The following is a 23358-nucleotide window of genomic DNA, read 5'->3' as shown; positions in this document are numbered from 1 at the left end:
AAAAAAACAAAAGCAAAAATGAATATTATTCAATTTAGTGTGCCAATTCTCTTTTTATCGATCTTACGAATGTTCCATTTCCATTTATTTTTGCCTTTTAGATCACGTTTAATGTGTAAAATTTCTATTTCTAAGAATTAAATTAATAATTTTTTTAAAAAAAAGTGTTTTCATCATAAAATAAATGATTATGCAAAATTTTTTATTGTTTCTTTATGTGGAATAGACAAAAATTAATATTTTAGCCAAGGTTTTGAATTTTTATTTTAAAAAATTATCTTATTTTTTAAAAAATTGCTAGTATTAATAGAGTTTATCTTTATAAAATTTTTTTAGTATTGATAGAGGTCCAACAGTCCATCTCTCTTCCCATTGATTAGTTTAAAAGGAAAATCCTACTTATGGTCTCTAATTGAACATGAGATAAGATAATTATCTTACTAATTTACAATTGTCCGATCTAATCTAGTTCATTCTTTCAAAATCTTAACTTGCGAAACAAATACACCTACATAATGTACTTTTGACATTGGATGATTAAAATGAGCCACGTGCTTATAAACTAATAAATTGTTTATGCTTTTTTGTAAAAGAAATTAATATAGGTTGATTGTACTATAATACTGTTATTTTTCAATAAGAAGCTAGTACCATTTGCAAGGTAATGACTAAATCTTGCAACTAGATCTCTTGGAGAAATTATTTAGAAATATGTTTTATAAATATCGATTTCAAAAGTAGGATTTGATTTTTGTAATTTAGATAAAATTTAGTATAATTTTGTATAACATTTATTCAAATTTGTACAAATTTAAAGCAAAAATTTGAAATTCAAATTCCTAATCATGGGAATAGAAAACTCTGAATCCACATTGATAGTGCATTTTATATTTGTGAATATATCAATCGAAATGAATCTTCTCTTCTTAACTACTTAGCCGGTTGATGAAGATAACAAGAAGCTTCCCTAAATAATTAACTTTGGACATATTAGTTACAAACCAACCATGTATCTTAATACGTTTCAATTACTTGTACTACAATATCACTTTAGTTAATAAGTGTGAAAAGGGCATTAAGGTATTATCTCGATAAATATTTATATATTTGATGTATTGATTTGAAGGTAGTAGTCCTAAACGCACTATTAAAAATATATTATTAAAATAAAAATATTAACTAGAGCTTTGAGGACTAGCTTATAAAGCTATTTTAGTATTGTTATATCTTTTCTCGAATTACCAAAGTAACATAACATTGTGTCGTACACTAATACTTTCAATTATTAATATAATAATAAAATTTTTTGAATATCCTAGAGGGACTAAAATTGCTGCATTTATAATTTTGTGTTATAACTTCATAAAGAATAATCTATCCTCATTATATAATATAGACTGAACTTAATTTTACTTTGAAAATATGAATTTCAATAAATATAAATTCATATAAATTTTAATAAAATATAATATAAAATTATATTATCTTGTCTTTAAATCATCACAAATCTAAATCTAAAAATATAAATTCTCACTCCCAACTCCCAAGGCCCAACCATCGTTTTGGAGCGCTATAAGTCTGCCCATTTGTTCCTGTCGCATTTCTATTGGGGTACCAAATGCTACTCCACTGCGTGCCGAAGTTGAAGAGAACCTCTTCTCCATCGCCACTCTGCTCTCTCCCGAATCACACCTTCTCCTCCGCTTCAGTCTCTCCTTTCCGGTACCCATTACCATATTCACCCACACTTCCTCAAAACGATACAAACACACGCCTTAGAACCAGCCCTGATTCAACCTATACCCACCATTCATTTTCCCCATCACAGTATGCATCTTTCCTCCAATCTTGTATTTCTAGAAGAGCCGTCGAGCACGGAAAGCAGCTCCATGCCCATCTCTGCCTCACTGGCCTTGGTTTTCATCTTGTTTTAGCTACTAAACTTGTTAATTTGTACTGTGTTTGTGACTCTTTGGTGCATGCCCACCTTCTGTTCGACCGAATTCCCAAAGACAATTTGTTTCTTTGGAATGTTTTGATTCGTGGGTATGCATGGAATGGGCCTTACGAAGTGGCAGTATCGCTTTACTACCAAATGCTGGAGTATGGAATTCTTCCCGATAATTTTACCTTCCCGTTTGTCCTCAAGGCGTGTTCGGCACTCACGGCGATTAAGCAGGGGAGAGAGATTCATGAACATGTGATACGTACTGGGTGGGAAAAGGACGTCTTTGTGGGTGCAGCACTTATTGATATGTATGCAAAGTGTGGTTGTGTGGAGAGTGCTAGGGAAGTGTTTGATAAAATTGTGGAGAGAGATGTTGTATTGTGGAATTCTATGCTCGCTGCCTATTCCCAAAATGGGCGTGCAGATGATACACTTTCTCTTTGCAGTGAGCTGGCCTTAACAGGCTTAAGACCCACTGTTGCAACTCTGGTCACCGTGATCTCAGCTTCTGCTGACATTGCGGCTCTTCCCCAAGGAAGGGAGCTTCATGGATTCAGTTGGAGACGAGGGTTTGAATCTCAAGACAAGGTGAAAACTGCCCTTGTTGACATGTATGCCAAAAGTGGATCAGTGAAGGTTGCTCGGAATCTGTTTGAGCAGCTTGTAGAAAAAAGGGTTGTTTCTTGGAATGCCATGATTACTGGGTATGCAATGCATGGTCATGCTACTGAAGCATTGAGTTTGTTTGAGGAAATGAGAAAACAGGCTCATCCGGATCATATTACTTTTGTGGGTGTTTTATCAGCATGCAACCGTGGAGGTTTGCTGGATGAAGGGTGGAAATTTTTTGAATTGATGACGAGAGATTACCATATAGACCCAACAGTTCAGCACTACACATGCATGGTTGATCTCCTTGGCCATTCCGGTCGATTAGATGAGGCTTACAATCTTATAATGCAAATGAAAGTCTTGCCAGACTCTGGCGTTTGGGGTGCAGTATTGAACTCCTGCAAAATACATGGAAATGTGGAGTTGGGGGAGCTAGCATTGGAGAGACTGATGGTGCTCGAACCTGATGATGCAGGGAACTATGTGATTTTATCAAACATTTATGCTCAGGCAGGTAGATGGGATGGAGTTGCCAAGCTTAGAAAATTAATGACAGACATGGGACTAAAGAAGTGCATTGCTTGTAGTTGGATTGAAGTCAAAAACAAAGTCCATGCTTTTCTTTCTGGAGATATGTCGCACCCTATGTCTGATGAGATATATGCTGAGTTAGAAAGGGTAGGGGGACTTATGGCAGAAGCTGGCTATGTGCCAAATACCTCTCCAGTGTTCCATGATGTTGAGGATGATGAGAAGACAGGAATGGTGTGCAGCCACAGCGAAAAGCTAGCAATTGCATTTGGACTCATTAGTACCCCCCCTGGGTCCAGGCTTCTTGTGACCAAGAACCTACGGGTCTGTGAGGACTGCCATGTTGCCATCAAATTCATCTCAAAAATCACAAATAGGGAAATTATTGTTAGAGATGTCAATCGCTACCATCACTTTAAAGATGGCATATGTTCTTGTAGTGACTTTTGGTGAATTAGATAAGGAGACGTCTTAGTGAACTTTTCAGGTTCAAGAATTATTTGCTGTTAACAGTGATTCAATAATTGTGATGATGGATTCAAGAAAGAAATCTATTGGAGGAAAAGAAAAGGATGCCCACAATGAAGCAGCAAGTATGTGGTGTTCATCATACCATGAAAGGGCTTTCGGGTATTCTGGAAGTAATTTTAAGTTATTGCTGCATGTGGGATATTGTGAGTACAGAATATTGACTTCACAGCATAAAAAAGAGTTCTTATTTCATACATGTAACTTCTGGATGCTACAAGAAATTTGGGATCGTGGTAATTGTTGTTGCTGAAAGCATTGTCTTGCAGATGATTTATGGTCATCGTATCAGAAAGGATTGGGAATATCAACGTGGAATCTCCTGGAGTTCATCATGCTGGAAGATGTCAGAAAGACAAAAAGTCTCTTCATTAACTTGGATGCTGCCTTATAGTTGACAGTGTTTCTAAGCTTTCAATGCAGATTCATGGGATTTGCAAATAATAATACTCATACAATCTGATTTCAGTTCCATCCGCCTACCGAAAAAACATTCTCTGGTTTTTGCTTGCGTGCGAGTTGAATTAGACCACCTCGATTGAGCATGGTCTAAGGTATGATCTGTTTAACTTCTTTTGTTTTTGTATGTAATATTGTAATTCACTAATTCCTATTATTTGATTATATTATTAAGAGACAATTTTGGGAAAATATGGATAGTATTATACAAGGCATATCAAGGATTGAGAAAATATTTGTAGGAGGAGATATGAATGGACACATTGGAAGGGCCAATAAAGGATATGAGAGGATACATGGAGGATATGGATATGGAGACAAAAATGAGCCTAGGGAGTTGATCTTAGACATCACTATGTCATATGATTTTATTACAATGAATACTTGCTTTAAGAAGAGAGAAGAACACTTAATAACCTTTAAAAGTGGACAAAATAAAAGTCAAGTATGTTTTTTCTTAACTAGGAGGGTAGATCATTTATCGTGTAAGGATTGTAAAGCTATTCTAGGTGAAAGCTTAACCATAGTCTCTGTGTTAGATATATGTATTAAAAAAAATGGAAGAGAAAGGATAAAATAAAGCAATGTAAGAGAACTAGGTGGTGGAACCTAAAGGCAGAAAATATAGTAAAATTTAAAGATAAAATGATCAAAGATGGTGATTGGACTATAGAGGATGGGATGGATGCAAATACTCAATGGAGTAGATTAGCTAGCTCTATTAAAAAGATAGCAAATTAGATTTTAGGTGAATCAAGGAGAAGATTCTCAAATAGCAAAGAGAGTTGGTGGTAGGATAAAGATGTTCAAAAAACGCGTAAATATAAAAATAATTTGGTATAAAATATGGCAAAAATGTAGAAACATAGATAACTTTGAAAAGTATAAAGAGGCGAGAAAAGATGCAAAAAGGGTCATTAGTGAATCTAAACATAGATCATTTAATAATTTGTATGATAGATTAGATACAAAAGAAAGGGAAAGAAATATATTTAAATTTGCTAGAGTTAAAGAAAGAAAGAGTAAGGACTTAGGTAATTTAAAATGTATGTAAAGTGAGAATTATATTATCTTGGTTAAGGAAGAAGACATAAAAGAAAGATGGAGAAGTTACTTTAGTAAGCTATTTAATGAAAATCAAATCGAAGACGTAAACTTAGAATTGACAAATGAGGAAAAGACTAAAAATATGAGATTTATTCACAAAATTAAAGTTAATGAAGTTAAGTTTGCACTAAAAAAGATGAAAAATGGAAAAGTTATAGGACCGGATAACATCCCAATTGAAGTTTGGAAATGCTTAGGTGATAATAGAATTATATTCATAACTAATTTATTTAACATAATTATAAAACTAAGAAAATTCTAGATGAATGGAAAAAAATCACTTTAATAGCTATATACAAAAATAAATACTATTGTGGAATTGAACTTATGAGTCATACGATGAAATTGTGGGAAAGGGTAGTTGAGCAAAGATTAAGACTAGAAGCGAAGGTCTCAGAAATTCAATTTGGTTTTATGCCTAGGAGATCTATTATAGAAGCTATATATCTTTTAATAAGATTAATGGAAAAATTTAGGGAAAAGAAGAGGGACTTGCATATGCTATTTATTGATTTAGAGAAAGCGTATGATTAGCCTTAGTGGGACTAAGGCTTGGTTTTGTTGTTGTTGTTGTATATGATAAGGTACCTATGGAAGTTTTATGGCGGGTTTAGAAAAAAAATGGTGCATGTAGTAGGTATGCTAATGTCATTGAGGATATGTACGATAGGGTAATGACTAGTGTGAGGACTATAGATAGAGAGACTAAAGAATTTCCAATCACCATAGACGTACATCAAGGATCTGCTTTGAGCCCTTATCTTTTTGCTTTAGTGATGGATCAACTGACTAAGAGCATCCAAAATGGGGTTCCTCGGTGTATGTTGTTTGTAGATGATATTCTATTGATTGATGAAACTAGGGGCAGAGTAGAGGATAAGTTAGAATTATGGAGATAAGCTTTGGAATCTAAAGGCTTTAGGATAAATAGAAATAAGACAAAATATATGAAATGTAATTTTGGTAGTAGTAGGAGGAATATTGGAAACAAAGTTAAACTTAATGATGAATAAATAAATAGCATTTTTATATTTCGATACTTTGGATCTATTATGTAAGCTGAAAGAGAAATTGAAGAGGATGTTGATTACGCTCAAAATATACTAGCGGTTATTGAAGTAAAAGTAGGAGGCTTAGCCTTCCATTAAAAGAAAAGAAAAAAAAAATAACTTTACCTTTGAAGTACAAACCTTTCTTGTTGATATGGCTTCCCCGGCAACGGCGCCAAATTTTGATTACGCTCAAAATGTACTAGCGGTTATTGAAGTATAGATTGTGGTGTCGATCCCACAAGGAAGCGTTTACAACAAAATAAGTTGAAGAGAATCAAGTATTAAGGACAACAAGGCGTTGAGAATCCCTTCTATGCTTCGTAAATCTATTTCCTATTTTGATTCAATTTTATAACTCAACTGAAAGTTTCACGTCCCAAACCTTCAATCGGAAAGTATTTCTTTGAAGAACAATGATAAGCAAATGTATTTAATATGCATAAAACTCTTTTTTTCCTTGAGAACAAGAAGATGTTATCTTAGAGGTTATCCAAAATCGACAATATATCTACTGACAATATTGCAGTAAAAGATCAACCCATAAAATAAAACTATGATTAAAAAGAAATCGCATAAAGAAAGCATGACTGAATTTATACGAACTTGAAAACCATAATCTTTGGTTTAATTGAAACTTAAAATGATAAAGAGCTTCATACATAATAAAAAAATATTACATTTATTAAACTTCAATTTGAATCAAAATAGAGAAGTAGAAATACTACACATAGAAGTTCATCTCTAGCCTTGTTAAGAACTCTAGCCTAACTTACAATTTATCTCACAAACTTGAGAGAGAAGTTCTACAACAATTTTGGGAGAATAATGGTCAGAATTTCGTGTCCCTAGAGCTCTCTCAAGGTTTCCTTTTATAGGCATCACAAGCACCTTATGCAAGTGTGAACACAAGTTTGAACACAAGCTGCAATTTTATCAACTTCTACAAGATTGCTCCATTTTCACCTCTTTACACATGGAATTGGGAGCTGGTCAAAACATGAAAGTTGTAACCCAATGTCTTGGGCATTCAGATATCAAATTTCATCTTCATTCAAGGTTTGCAGCTCCAGCTATGTCCAAAATAGCAAGCTGTACGCAACCAGCATTGTTGACTTGTCTTCACCCAGATTGATTGCTATATTTCACCTACATGCACACCGACTTTGAATTTATAAAAAAGATAAAAGTTGTAGATATATGTCTTGTCTTTCTATATATAAAATATCAGCTCATTTGGAGATCTACAACTTCATATATGTTCAAAATATTGACTGGGGTGCAGTAGGTAAGCAAGCTGAAATTGTTGGCTTTTCTTTCACACATTTTTTTTCCATTTGCACACAACAAATACACTACATAAATACTATACTTTATGAATAATACTCAAGACAACCTAAACATGTATGCATAGTCTTATTTTTACAATTAAAGTCAATACAAATTAAAGTCGTGACATGAGTTTCTATTTTGACCAAAAGTATGAGTATTAATATAATGGAAGTGTAATGAAGTGTATAAAGATACTAAATTTTTAGACTATTATCAGATGTAATGCGTAAAGTTAAAGCAGGTTGGGTAAAATGGAGAAGTGCTTCAAGTGTGCTTTGTGATCTTGGAATACCCTTAAAATTAAAAGGGAAGTTTTGTAGGACACCTATAAGACCAGTTATGCTATATGGATCAAAATGTTAGGTGACAAAGAAATAGAATATCCAAAAAGTAAAAGTTGCCGAGATGAGAATGCTTAAATGGATGAGTGGTATAACATTGAAAGATAAATTAAGAAATACACATATTCGTGGTAAGTTAGGTGTAGCTCCTATAGGAGATAAGATAAAGAAGGGACGACTTAGATGGTTTGGGCACTTGCAACGTAGGACACACAGTGCGCCAGTGAGGAAAAGTGATTTAGTTATATGCGAGCCAGTAGAAGGGGTAGGGGTAGATCTAAAATAATTTGGAATGAGATAGTGGGTAAGGATTTAATAGCCCTGAATTTCTTAAAAGAAATGGTCCATGATCACATAAATTGGCGGAAAAAGATTCATATAACCGACTCCACCTAGTGGGACGTAAGGCTTGGTTTTGTTATTATTGTTGTTGTATTATTAATACTTCGTACTGTAAATTCTTTGGTACAATATAACAATTTCTAGTGCTTTAAGCAGAGTATGATATTCAACCATATCTAGATTGACTTGACCTAGCAGCTCATATTTCTATTGTAAGCCTTTTTTCCTTAAAAGTAAAAGTTCTAGAATTAATTGTGAGTATGGATAAAAGAGAGTAACCATGTCTGGAAGACCATAGATGATACTAAGGAAGCATTGTCACTCTTGGGAGCCCGGAGTGTCATTACCCGACATGCGTCTCATATTGACATGTGTCCGATATTGACACCTGATCGACTTGCCCTTTTGACCAAAAGTTCATCTTCCGTTTAGTGGCTACAAGTCTTATGGATATGCCTTATTTAACCTAACAATGGTTGTTGTGTCAAATGAGCCTTTATTTCCTTACAATGACAATGAAATGGAATGAGCAATTGCTATTGTTAGAACCAAGCTCTGATTTTCATATTCTAGATAAAATAAGAAATGCTTCTACAAACTACAATGGACTTCTTTGTTATTTGAAAATTTTCAAGTTTTGGACAGATGTTGGGCCCATATCAATTTGTACTCTTGCTTCTAACCTTTAATTTTCTAACCGACCATTTGTCAGTTTAATTGAGCGAAACCTTAATTCTAATTGATTAGATGGGTTGTGCTAATCTTTTGTTTGCAATTTTCATCATTATTTGGGGCTGTATTTTCTTAAGAGATTCCTCATTGCCTGACCAAAATTATTTTTTCCCTTCTCTTGTTCTTGTACTTTCTTCAACCTGGATCCAATTACTCCTTTTTTGGTGCATTTATTAGTTTTTATTGAATGTAGCTAGAGCAATTTAGATTGCTCTTTCATCTAATTTTATGTAGGAAGGCCTCTAGCTCACAAATGCTGTCATTTCTTGTTGCGTCTTTACTTATATTAGTACTTTCTTTTATTATTGTATTCTCATATTTGTCTTTGTATCTCAAATATGCATTTGTTTGATTGCCCATTCTTTTACATTCTTATTTTATATACCCCACCTGCCTAAAAAAAAAAAAAAAACCACTAAGCATAAGTAAAGTAGTCTTACATCTTACTTTCAGGCTTCAACTCTATGTTCAAACAACTCTCCAAAGGCACCACGCCACTAGGGATGTCTCGCTTTAATTTTTTATGGACAAGATTGTCGCTTCCTAGTCGATACCTTCTAAAGGAAATCGTCTCAATAAAGGACAGTTTTTTATTTTTGGACTTGCAGCATTTCTACTTTCTGTATCACTGGAGCCAAGTAATGCTTAACTCAAAAGTTTCGTATTTTGAACAATCTCTCCAACTTATTATGTCAATTAAAACCATATGGTTCTCAGTATATATATATATATATATATAAGTGTGTCTGTGTGTGTGTGTGTGTGCATCTTGGTGCACAAAGCTCCTGCATATGTGGGGCCCGGGGAAGGGGCAGACCACAATGGATATATATCCACATATTCTAAGGAACTCTTGTTGATTTATTACTATTTTTCTAAGCTAGTTGCCTTAGGGATGGAGGGAAAAAAGGAGGGCAGGGGTTCCCATATCTAAAATCATAAACACCACCCTTCCCTAACTAGGCTCGCACACTTGCATTAAGGGATCCTGTCATATTCTTTTTTTTGAGTTGGTGGAATGTGGATATTTCTTCTGTCGTATTCCTTCCTCAGCAGTTATTAAAGAAAAATATTCTTTCCTCACTTTCGTCGAAAGAGGGAAAATTCAGCCTTTCCAACTTTAAATTCTGACACCTTCTTTACGTATTATTTTTCTTCACAGTGGGTTTTCTATGAATCAAATTCTTTATAAATAAGTCTTGTAGTATGTTAAATGACACTTTTGATATTTACTAACTGGAGTACCATATTTTTGCATATTGTAGCCTTAAATCTTTTGAAGGGGCAGGAGTTGGACTGATTTTGTGGTCAATATTGTCTAAGTGAATTCTTGCTTGAAATGGTTTCAGGGCTTCAGGTTTATGTTCTTACAAAAGAAAGGGATACACTGTGGAGGGAGGCAGCGTACAAAGTGTGATGCTGCTGCTCCATTGAAGGAGAAAGATGAAATAATCAATCAAGTTAGGGCTGAAGGTTGTGCTCCAAGAAAAACCTTGAATGCCTTTTATTTTTTGTCCTATATCTTCTGGTTTAGCATGCGCTGTTCATACAGCTTTTCGTCATGCTTGGCGTCTGAGCTGCTCACTTCAACAGGCTTACATTACCTTAGGTTGAAGAATTTCCTTAATGGTTCCTGGGTGTTATACATGACAAAACATGAAATTGATCAGTGTCTTTTGATTATTTAGAAACTTTTTTTGAAGCCTGGTGTTAAAATATCAACCCTGAATGTCTTTGTAAATAAAATACAAATTAGGAAAGTGGGTAATTATAGGAGATTTGATATTATTTAATAGGAAATTGTTTCCTTGTTTCGAATAGGTAATTGTATTATATATTGGTTTGTACGTAAGAACAATATAAAGAACAAATATTAGTTTCCAATTGTTTCTTCTTTCATGGTATCAGAGCTAGGGTTTCTTAAACCCAGCTAAATAGTGGCTGATTGCAGAGACTCTACCTCCTCTGCGAACATCACCGGCGATTCAGAGGTCACGTCTGGTGGGAGTACGAATGATAACTCAGTCTTTCCACTCTCATTGGAAAAACTAAACGGAAAAAATTTCCGTGAAGGGGCTCAGTCCATGAAACTGGTAATTGAGGGAAAAGGAAAGATTGGTTACCTTACCGGTGAGCGAAGGAAACCAGATCCTTCCGACACTATAGCCTTGCAGAGATGGAGGTCCGAAAATTCCATGGTCACGGCTTGGCTCGTCAATTCGATGCAACCATCAGTCGGAAAAATTTATTTGTTTTTGCCGATGGTGAAGGAGGTCTTGGAAGCCGTACGTGAGACGTACTCCGATGGCGAAAGTTACTCCCAAATCTTCAACATCAAGACCCGATTGTGGCAGATGAGGCAAGGCGAGAGAGGGGTTACCGAGTATTTCATAGAGATGAGTCATCTCTGGCAGGAGCTCAATCTGAGCATCGACGAAGAGTGGGAGTGCTCCGGTGATAGCACGCGATACCGAAGGAGGCTCGAAAATGAAAGGGTCTTCGAGTTTCTTGCCGGCCTGAATCGCGAGCTCAACGACGTGAGGGGACCGATCCTCGGCCGGCGACCTCTTCCTTCAACCCGAGAAGTCTTCGCAGAGGTCAGAAGGGAGGAGAACAGGAGACGGGTGATGTTGCGGCCCCAAAATGAATCCGCTACACTGGGCCCGGCTGTACATGGATCCGCCCAAAAATTAGATGGGCTACAAGCTGGGTCGGATGCCTCAGCTCTTGTATTAAAAGGCCCAGGAGGACCTAGTCAACGACCACAAAGAGGAAAAATATGGTGTGAACATTGTCAAAAAACAGGACATTCAAAAAATACCTGTTGGGAGATTCATGGAAAACCGGCAGACTGGAAACCGAGACAATACCACAAAAATCGTGGGTACCAGGCCAGCACTGGCGGATCAACTGAAAGATCACAAGGAGAGAACAATGATACCCCGTCCGGCAGTGTCTTCAGTCTTGAACAGTTGGATCAATTATATAAGATGTTTTCATCAATGCAAACATCGGGTCAGTCTTCCTTTGGTTCTCTGGCTCATCGAGGTAATCATCTGTCAGCTTTAAAAATCACATCTTGTTACAAATACCCTTGGATAATTGATTCGGGTGCATTCGATCATATGACTGGGTCGTATCAATATTTTCATCCTACTCCCCATATGCTGAGAATTTGAAGGTAAAAATTGTAGATGGATCTCTCTTACCAGTTGCTGGAAAAGGAAGTATTCGCATATCTGATTCCTTAACTTTACAATCAGTCTTACATGTCCCCAAGTTATCATGCAATCTGTTATCTATCAGTCAGTTAACAAAAGACTCGAATTGTTCCGCTAAATTTGTTTCCTCCCATTGTGTTTTTCAGGACCTATCATCAAGGAAGACGATTGGCACTGCTAAAGCGTATGAGGGACTCTACTACTTTGAGGAAGCAAGTTTGAGTGAACTATGTAATACTGCAATTTGTGATTCTACATTTACTTCTAGAAATAGTGAACTTTTGTTATGGCATTCGCGGATGGGTCATCCCAACTTTCAATATCTAAAACGTTTGTTTCCTTCTCTTTGTTCAAATAAAATGGCTTCTAAGTTTCAATGTGAAGTGTGTGAGCTTGCTAAACATCGTCGTACTTCTTTTCCATCATCCATATACAAACCATCACGTCCATTTGCTATGTTTCACAGTGATGTATGGTGTCCCTCACGTTCCCTAAATCGCACCAATACAAAATGGTTTGTGACCTTTATCGATGACCATACTCGTCTTTGTTGGGTCTACTTATTGAAAGAGAAAACTGAAGTCCGCTCCATTTTTATCAATTTTCATACCATGATTCATACACAGTTTCAGACTCATATTCAGATCCTACGTACTGCTAATGGTACGGAATATTTCAATACCATCCTGGGAACTTATCTTCAAGATCATGGGATTGTTCATCAAAGTTCTTGTGTGGATACCCCTCAACAAAATGGGGTTGCTGAACGAAAAAATAGACATATACTTGAAGTAGCCCGGGCTTTAATGTTTACTACCCACATGAAACATTATTTTTGGGGCGATGCCATCTTAACAGCCACACATCTCATTAATCGAATGCCAAGTCGAGCACTCTCATTTGTCACTCCTCTTCAGAAATTTCAGGAAAACTTTCCTACCTCTCGACTCCCTTCCAGTCTCTCACTGAAAATTTTTGGCTGTACTGCTTTTGTTCATGTCCGTGCACACCATCGCGATAAATTAGATCCTCGTGCCATTAAATGTGTCTTCATTGGTTATTCACCTACCCAAAAAGGCTACAAATGCTATGATCCGGTCTCTAAACGACTGTTCGTTAGTCTTGATGTCACCTTTTTTGAAATCACTCCTTATTTCTCAAAGCCCTCTCTTCAGGAGGAGAAATGGAGGAGTGAAGATCGGTTCTTTGATCCTTTTACTACTGAATCTGCGGTTACTCCAGTTACTTCATTCCCTGACCCATCTTTTGAGTCTTCCATTACATTACTTCCCGACTTGCCAAACACAACTGAACACTTACCCTTCGGGGGAGATGCAGGAGAACATAACAATGCAGACATACTGGTTTACTTAAGAAAGCCGAAAACAAAGGAGAGGGAGAATCTCATACCTGAGGCACTAAGAGCGTTGGAACCGGTGATGGCTCTGAATAATCATGAGCCCTTGACTTATCCTGATCTGGTAATTGAGTCTTCCTCTGATAATTCTGCACCTGATGATATCAATCTACCTATTGCAATCAGAAAACAAACCAGGTCATGTACTCAATATCCTTGGTCGAAATACATGTCTTATAAAAGCTTGTCTACAGGATATCGTGCGTTTGTCTCTAATCTTGACAGGATGAAAGTACCAAAAAGCATTCAGGAAGCTCTAGAAATACCAGAATGGAGAGAGGCAGTCTTGGAAGAAATGTGAGCCCTAGAAAAAAATGGAACTTGGAAGTTGACAGATCTACCGAAAAGGAAGAAGCCAGTAGGTTGTAAATGGGTTTTCACAGTGAAATGTAAATCTGATGGAACAGTTGAAAGATATAAAGCCAGACTTGTTGCAAAAGGCTTTACACAGACCTACGTCATTGACTATACTGAGACATTTGCACCAGTGGCAAACTTAAATATAGTTCGGGTTCTCTTGTCCCTGGCAGCCAATTTAGATTGGCCATTACAACAACTTGATATTAAAAATGCTTTCTTAAATGGAGAATTAGAAGAGGAAGTTTACATGACTATACCACGAGGATTCAGTAGAACAGGTGAAGAAAACAGAGTGTGTAAACTAAAGAAATCGTTATATGGCCTCAAACAGTCTCCGAGAGCGTGGTTCGACAGATTCGCAAAGGTACTAAAGAATCAAGGGTATCGACAAGGGCAATCAGACCATACACTATTCTTCCAATAGTCTGAAGGAGGTAAGAAAACAATTCTAATAGTGTATGTTGATGATATAATCCTTACTGGTGATGATACTGAAGAAATGGAGAGATTGAAGAAGGTTCTGGCTACTGAATTTGAAGTCAAAGACTTGAGACAGATGCGGTATTTTTTGGGCATGGAAGTGGTAAGAACAAAAAAGGGGATTAGTGTTTCTCAGCGAAAGTATGTTACTGACCTCCTAGTTGAAACTGGCATGCTAGGGTGCAAACCCAGTGAAACCCCGATAGAAACAGTAAAGAGGGTTGAAGATTGTGGAAAACCAGTAGAAAAGGAGAGGTATCAGAGATTGGTTGGCAAACTGATCTACCTATCACATACTAGACCAGATATTGCATTTGCAGTTAGTGTAGTAAGTCAACATATGCATTCACCAAAGGAAGTTCACTTTGATGCCGTATACAAGATCCTTAGATATCTCAAGGGATCCCCAGGAAAAGGACTCTTCTTTAAGAAATGTGAAAGCAAGGAAGTAGAGATCTTTACAGATGCAGATTGGGCAGGATCAGTGGAAGATAGAAGGTCCACCGTAGGATATTGTACATTCATCTGGGGAAATCTTGTGACGTGGAGAAGCAAAAAACAGAATGTGGTGGCTCGTAGTAGTGCTGAAGCTGAATTCAGGGCAGTCGCTCAAGGGATTTGTGAAGGATTGTGGTTATGAAAACTCTTGGAGGAATTACAGGTACCGGTGAACCTTCCTATCAAACTCTACAGTGATAACAAGGCAGCTATTAGCATCTCTCTTAATCCAGTCCAACATGACAGGACTAAACATGTGGAGGTAGACAGACACTTCATCAAAGAAAAAATTGAAGAAGGAATTATATGTATGACTTATGTACCAACCAAGGAACAAACTGCAGATATCCTCACTAAAGGCTTGGGGCGACAGAGTTTTGATGATCTTATTAGCAAGTTGGAGATGATTAATATTTATGATCCAACTTGAGGGGGAGTGTTAAAATATCAATCCCGAATATCTTTGTAAATAAAATACAAATTAGGAAAGTGGGTAATTATAGGAGATTTGATATTATTTAATAGGAAATTGTTTCCTTGTTTCGAATAGGTAATTGTATTATATATTGGTTTGTACGTAAGAACAATATAGAGAAGAAATATTAGTTTCCAATCGTTTCTTCTTTCACCTGGAATTTAATTAAACAAAACTAGCCACCTTTCTCAAAGGGACAAATGCAAATTTCATGTAATTATGCAGAATTTTGTACACTGGTAAGAGTAATATATCCACTGGTAATACTAGAATTAATAAAAGTGCATTTTGATAGGGAAAAAGAGAAGGGTTGTGGAGGTGGCAGTGGGGGCTAAGAATGTGGTAGCTATGGGTAGTTAGAAAGAAGTTTATTTAGTTTTATTGTTAAATTACCCTTTTATTTACATTTAATTATGTATCTTTGAAGTAAGTTGATGTTGAAAGGGTTGTTTTGGAATCTCTTGGCCAAGATGTGAATGTTGAATCGATGGCGGTCTGCATAGTTTGTCACATCAGCCGTACGATGCAGAGAAGATGATCCTAACGATATAAAACAATGTGACTACCCATTTCAAGGAAGCAAGCTATTAAGAGATGCTTGAGAGATCCTTGCCTATAGAGTCATCAAGGAAGTAGGTGATGAACAACAATACCTAATCAAATGGAAGGGGTTAGGAGAAGAACAAATCAATTTGGCAGAGATTGAAGACCGTCAACACTCCTCACTTAAGATTTAAGACTTCCTAAACTCCAAATCAACCAACAAAAGCTGAATATTGGCTACATAGGGCATTAAAGACTTCCAAAATTTCAAATTGACGTAGACATTGACAGATTGAGTTGGGGAGAATCTCATCGGATGAGTGTAAATGGATAATAGAGGGATGGGTAACAATCCTATATATATTTCTTTAGGGGCTTTTACATTGTAATTTGAACTCTTTGTGTGAAATCATGTATTATTGCCTTGTTGGATGAATGAGACAAGTAGACACTTTCATAATGTGTCTGTAATGCTTGTTTGCTATGTGTGCTATTGTGCACTGGTTATTTGTTATGTGTATAGCTCTTGCCTTTTTGTGCTTTCATGGTTACATATGATATTACGCTTTTTGCTATTATTGGGGTTTAAGTGACTCAAGTTATGCTTGCTATGCTGGCTTCAATACTTGATCATGTAAATGTTGGCGACTTGGGTGTGAAGAGTTCTCAACAAGTGCCTCATGAACCTTGCAACTAGGAGAAAACTTGGGGTCTATGACACTTGTAGAGACATTGAGGATCTTCAAAAGCATTATCGAGTGTGTTAAACTTCCTCTAGCTGTTTATAAACGAAGCATTTGTTTGCTTTGAGTTTTTCTACTAGTTGCTATTAGAGGTTATTTATGTATTTTAGTATTATTATTATTATTAAGTGTGTTAGTATGTTAATTAGTGAGAGTTAATGAGGGTATTATTGTCATTAGAATGTATTTAGTTTGTATTATAAATAGAAGGAGAAACCTATCTTCAAGTTAAGTCATTCATTTTAATCAAAATCTCAACATGGTATCAGAGCATGATCCAACCTAAACCCTATTATACTCGGTCGTTGCTGGAAAACATATTCCTGTTGCTGTCCTTCTTAGGTCCTTCTCCACCCCTCATTATTTCACAAAACAAACCATATACCCAAATATAGAACCCTTTGAAGCCTAACCACACAAAACCCCATTTCCGGAAAAGGCCCTACGCACTGCCATGTGCTGGCCAACTGCTGGCACTGCTAACCCCATGCGCCGGCGCATGAGAGAGTTTCCGACCACCTTTTTTCTCTTATTTTCATGTTTTGATTCCTTCTCTAGAAAATATTATCAAGTTGTTGGGCATGCTTTTTGCTAAAAATCCAACCTTTTTCGTCCATGCACTTGCGGTAATCTGTTAATTTCTGTTCGATGTTCGTAAAGGCTTCTTTGTGAGTTTCTTGGAGCAATGGCAGTGTTCGTACGTCAAGTTGTGAGGCTGTGGCAGTGCTATATCAGTAGGTGAGTCGTTCACGTCGTCCATGGTTGTGTCGGGGCTTCATATAGTTTGTGATTGTGCTGATTAGTTTTGATTGTTCTTCTTGTTTGACATTGGTGTGGCTGCAAGTTTGTGAGTATTGGGATGGAGTCTATGAATATCCCAAAAACCTGTTTCTTACATTGCTGTTATAGATAACAACTCAAAAGTTAGATGGAAAGAATTATGTTCAATGATCTAAAGTTGTTCAGGTTTATTTAGCAGGATTAGGAAAATTTGACCACTTGCTCCAATTTTATCCTTTTGATGAGAAGAAAAAAGAAATGTGGGTTCAAGAAGATGCCTTGATTGTTTCCTTCTTGTGGAATTCGATGGAGCCACAGATTACAGAGATGTGTATGCATTTAGATACATGCAAGGAGATTTGGGATTATGTCAAGCTTCTATACCCTAGTAACATTACATGTATGTAAAATTTATCTTAGGAGTACTTTCATTACAACAAGGAGATAGGAGCATTTCATATTATTTCGGATAGATGAAGCGTATTCATGAGGAGCTTAACGTCGTGCAACCTATAATTGCCGACGTTCATAAGATGTAGAAACAGATGGAGTAGATGATAGTCTTTTGAAGTCTAGCGGGCTTAAGACCCGAGTTTGAGGTAGTGCGATCCCAGATACTTAGTAGTGCCGAGATGCTATCATTTGCCGATGTTTATTCTTGTGCCCGTCGTGCTTCCTTTAGCATGCTTTTTCCTACTCTTGCATTTAGCTCTAAGAGGACAGCCTTTGCTACACAAGGTGATTCTAGTTCTCTACCAAACAACTGCAAAAGTTATCAAGGTGGTTCAAGTGGTCATGGTGGTAGAGACAGACGAGGTAGAGGCACTCCTCACAAGTGCACTCATTGTGGATGGAGTAATCATACTATTATGCAGTGTTGGGATCTCCATATAGACCTTCATGTGTTGCCAATTTAGCCACTACCAATTTCACACCTTTGGGGGCAGCCAATGCAGCCACCATCGACACATATTTGGGGTTGAGTTGGGGGGACGTACTGTATCTATGTCAAAGGAAGAATATTTCGAGTTCTAGTAGTATCAAGCGTCACAACAAGCATCTCTTCCCATTGCATATTTGCATCTCTTGCCCAAACAGGTAATCCCATAGTATTCTTGTCATCTAGTACTTCTCGTCCTAGTCCTTGGGTCACAAACTCCATTGCCATTGATCATATCACAAGTATACGTAGCTTCTTCTCTACTTTTTAATATCCTGCAAATTTACCTAGTGTTACTCTTACTGATGGATCTAGCACTGCAGTCAAGGGAATTGGGATCGTAAATCCCACTTCTATTTCTCTTCCTTCAATTTTGTATATTCCCAAATTTCCTTTCAATCTTATATTTGTTAGCAAGATACTAAATCCATGAATTGTTCAGTGGCATTCTTCCTTAATTTAGTTGAGGAAGACGATTTGTAGAGGGCATGAAGTCGGTGGACTTTATCACTTTGAGCCACTATCTCCTTCTAATGCCTACACTGCTGCCGCCACACCTCTCTAAATTCATTGTCCTCTTGGTCATCCTTCACTAGAAAATGCCTTGTTCCTAATTTTAGTTTTGTGTCTAGTCTTGATTGTGAGTCTTATTAGTTGGGAAAGCATCATCGTGTCCCTTTTGCTTCCCGAGTCTATAAACTGGCTGCAAGCCCCTTTTATGTTAGTTCATTCTGATGTTTGGGTCCTAGTAGAGTTGTGTCTAAGTTGGGTTTTCAATACTTTATAACCTTTGTGGATGATCATTCAAGAATGACTTGGCTATATTTAATAAAAGACCGTTTCAAGTTATTTCATGTATTTTGTGCCTTTTGTTATGAAATAAAGACTCAATTTGGTTTGCCAGTTTAAATACTTCAAAGTGATAATGCTAAAGAGTATTTTAATGCACAATTCGCTACTTATATGTTTGAGTTTGGTATTGTCCATTAATCATCCTGTGTCCACATTCCTAAACAAAATGGGGTTGCAAAGAGGAAAATAGACTTATCGTTGAAATCACACCTTTATCAAATGTATATGCCTAAAGTGTTTTGGAGTGATGTTGTACTTACTACTTGGTATCTGATCAACAGGATGTCATCCTCTGTTCTTAGTGGTAAAATTCCCTACTCCATTCTCTTTCCTAATCCACCTTTATTATCTCTTCCTCCTCGTATATTTGGGTGTGTGTCCTTTGTTTATTCACTAACTCCTGGAGTGGATAAGTTGGATCCTTGTGCTATAAAATGTGTCTTTTTGGGCTATTCATAAACTTAAAAGGGATATTGTTGTTATAGTTTTGTGCTGCATCACTTCTTTGTTTCTACCGATGTTGCCTTCTTTGAATCTACACCTTGCTTCTGAGCTCAATGAGTCTTTCCCCCCACCTAATCTTCTAGATTTTACTTTGCTATTCTTGCCCAACTAACCATCTGAGTCTCCATGTTGTTCGAGTCCTTCTTATTGTCTTGATCATCCTATTTTGCAGGTGTATTCATGACTGCGACTCCAAGGAAGAGAGTTCCCTCTAGCTTCTACTAGCACACCTTTGGCTTCCTCGTCTAATGTTCATATTTCCCATGATGTTGATCCTCCCATTGCTGTTCGAAGAGGTAAATGCACATGTACTCAACATCCCATTTCCAACTATGTTTGTTAAGACTTCTTATCACCTTCCTCTTATTGTTTTGTTACTACTCTATCATCTACTACCCTCCCTAAATCTGTTTTGGAAGCCTCAGCCCACTTTGGGTGGAGGAATGCTATGGGTGAAGAGATGAATGCTTTATGACAATGACACTTGGGATTTGCTACCTCCTCCTTTTGATAAGTCTTTGTTTGGTTGTCGTTGGGTTTACACTATGAAAGTCAACCCTAATGGTTTTGTGGCCCATCTAAAAGCCTGTCTTGTTGCTAAGGGGTATGCTCAGGTGTGTGGTTTGGACTTTGGATTATTCTGATACTTTTTCTCTAGTTGCCAAACCTACATTAGTTCGTTTGTTCATCTTCTTAGCTACTACTTGTCACTAGTCTTTGCATCAATTAGATGTGAAGAATGCCTTCTTGCACGATGACCTTGAGGAGGGGGTATATATTGAGCAACCACCTAGGTTTGTTGGTCAGGAGGAGTCAAGCTTAGTGTGTTGGCTCAAGAAGGCGCTATATGGTTTAAAATAGTCTCTAAAGCATGTTTTGATCGTTTCGGTGTTGTAGTACTTGAGTTTAGTCTTCGACAATGTGCAGTGGATCATTCTGTGTTTTATAGTCATACTTCATCGGGTAGGATCCTTCTTGTTGTTTATGTGAATGATATTGTTATTACAAGTGATGATGATAAAGGTATTTAGAGTCTCAAACTTTTTCTATAGACTAAGTTTTAAACCAAAGATTCTGAACCGTTTAAATACTTCTTGGGTATAGAAGTATTTAGATCTCGTCTAGGAATTGTTTTGCCATAGAGGAAGTATGTTCTTGATATGTTGGATGAAACTGGATTGTTGGGATCTAAACCAATTGATACACCCATGGATCGTAATAGCAAGTTAGTGTTGGATATGAATGATTTGCTACCTAATCTTGGACAATACCAAAGACTTGTTGGAAAGTCAAATTATCTCATAGTCACTTGGTTGGATATATCTTTTGCAACAAGTGTTGTGAGTCAATTTCTAGATTCTCCAAGGACAAGTCATTGGGGCGCAGTAATTCGCATCTTGAGATATCTCAAAGGTGCACCTAGGAGGGGTCTTTTATATCATGATTAGGGTCACACTTACATCCATAGATATACAAATGCAAATTAGGTTAGGTCGCCTTCTAACCGGAGATTAATCGGGTACTATATCTTGGTTCGTGGTTTTTTGATTTCTTGGAATAGTAAGAAACAAATTGTGGTGGTTAGGTCGAGTGCTGAATCAAAATATAGAGTTGTGGCTCACATTACTTATGAACTTGTTTGGTTGAAGAACATGTTTGAAGAGTTGGGTTTTTTGCATTCTCAGCCTATGAAGTTGATGTGTGATAATCAAGTTGCTCTTCATATTGCCTCCAATCCTGCCTTTCAAGAGCAGACGAAGTACATTAAAGTTGATTGCCACTTTGTATTGCCACTTTGTCTGGGAGAAACTTGTGCAGAAGCTCATTACTACCACTTGTGGAAGTTTGATATGTATCTTACTGATTTTTTTACCAAAGCTTTGAGGGGGATACTTGTGTTAAATTTATTCATAATAAGTTAGGAGCATATGACTTTTATCAAACCCTATCTTGACTAGACGTCCTTCAAGTTCAGATTATTCCATTTCTTTGGCTTGTATTTAATATTATGAAACGGTGCAAATCATAAGCATTCGTGCTAATGAGATGCTTGTATGTTGCAGATTTCATGCCTTGGAGCAGAGCAGACACAGCTAAGTAGGTCCCCTGGAAAAGAGAGGCAGGGGCCAGTTGAAAATAGGCAGGAGTGCCTTGCAGCAAGAGGATAGCAGACGTTCATAAAGGGTGTGCAAACCAACTGGGAGAAGAATAGGAAAGCTCAGGAGGAAACACAAGGAAGTCACAAGATGCATTGACACAGCAGTTAGTGCTATTGTTGATGCAACTGTTTAATATCTATTAGTGTGACTTATGCTGAACCAATTGTTCAGACTGGTAAAGAAATTGTCTATGCTGGTAAAGAGGTATCCAATTCCCGTTGTGCAATCTTCAGTCATGGGATTTTGGCATGGTTTAAATTAGTGATGTCACTTCTGGCTGTCTAGGCATGTCTTACTGTCAATTGTGTCTCGACCTACTGCCTAGTGCAATATGATAGAAGTATTCTGCACGACCTATGCAATTATAGAATATTTTTTTTAATACACGAAATCCTTTCTATTATGGAAAATCATAAATTACAAATACCTCCATGAGGACACTGAAATAAAATTCATGCAAGTAAAACACAATTACCAGTTATAACAAAATCCATACCAATTACTACGAATTCATCTAGAAGCCACCCAATCTGTCCCTATAGGGGCAGGATATTCACAAACCTGAATCCATTTTACAGTCTAATTCTACTGAAGGATCAGTAGACATGATGTTTGATGAATAATTCCTTTGGCCAAGCAAAAAAATTGAAGCTCATTTTGAACAAATACAAGTTCATTATCACATAAAAAACTCTGAATACGACAAATTGGATTTCTATTTCCTCGTAGAATTGAGTAAATACACTTAAAAATTCATACTTGTTTTTTTAACAGATATATCTAGGTCATACGTGAAAATTATCCATACGATACAAAATGTTGATGACGGGAAAAAAATGATTTATAGCGAGATTTGAGTCTAAAGATGTCCTAGTATGTTTTTCAATTGACACGAAGAACACTCGGAAAACGAGAAATAGGCTTAAACATAGGAAAAACTTATTGCAGCTTTTTTAAGTGAAGGATAGGATGACCCAAATAAGATTCAGAGAAACCCTATAGTAGAAATTGAAGAAGCTGTGTGACAAAAACTAGATGTTCCACCACTGATGAAATAGTACAGATCATCTTTTTCAAGCTCCCCTCCACCAATTCTCTTCTTTGGAAATGCTAAATACCACAACGAGAAGGAAATAAAGACACAAAACAATTATGAGATTTAGTTAATTGACTAAGTGGCAATTAAGGAAATGAATGAACAATTAGAGGCTGGTGTAACCATTGGCAAGAATAATCTTGGAGTGTAAAGTAGTGCTTTTTATGGCTTGAAATAAATTAGGAGTATTTGTCATATGGAGAAGGCATCAGCATCAATAAACTAGTGAGAAGGATGGAAAGGCAAAGTATCACGCCCCGAACCGATTAGGTGGGGCCCGGGGTGTGATGAGACCATTCACTGTCTCTG

General features: G+C 36.8%; 1 protein-coding gene across 4 annotated transcripts; it reads left to right on the top strand.

The window, feature by feature from the left end:
* Positions 1-1522: 1522 nt before the first annotated feature.
* On the top strand, positions 1523-22337 carry LOC131157401 (pentatricopeptide repeat-containing protein At4g21065-like). 4 transcript variants are annotated; one of them, XM_058111533.1, is made up of 3 exons: positions 1523-4173; positions 10331-10454; positions 21858-22337. In XM_058111533.1, exon 1 carries the CDS (start codon positions 1619-1621, stop codon positions 3542-3544), a length of 1926 nt encoding a protein of 641 aa, XP_057967516.1. In that variant the 5' UTR covers positions 1523-1618; the 3' UTR covers positions 3545-4173; positions 10331-10454; positions 21858-22337. The 4 variants fall into 4 exon arrangements, with proteins under 4 accessions (XP_057967516.1, XP_057967515.1, XP_057967518.1 ...); XM_058111532.1 differs by having other exon boundaries at positions 1553-4173; positions 9435-10454; XM_058111535.1 differs by lacking the exon at positions 21858-22337 and adding an exon at positions 12349-15570 and having other exon boundaries at positions 1592-4173; positions 10331-12029.
* Positions 22338-23358: the final 1021 nt, after the last annotated feature.

Source organism: Malania oleifera, chromosome 6 (assembly GCF_029873635.1).
Source record: "Malania oleifera isolate guangnan ecotype guangnan chromosome 6, ASM2987363v1, whole genome shotgun sequence".
Taxonomy (NCBI): domain Eukaryota; kingdom Viridiplantae; phylum Streptophyta; class Magnoliopsida; order Santalales; family Ximeniaceae; genus Malania; species Malania oleifera.
The sequence above is the reverse complement of the archived record's forward strand: the minus strand, read 5'-3'. Positions and strand labels throughout refer to the sequence as shown.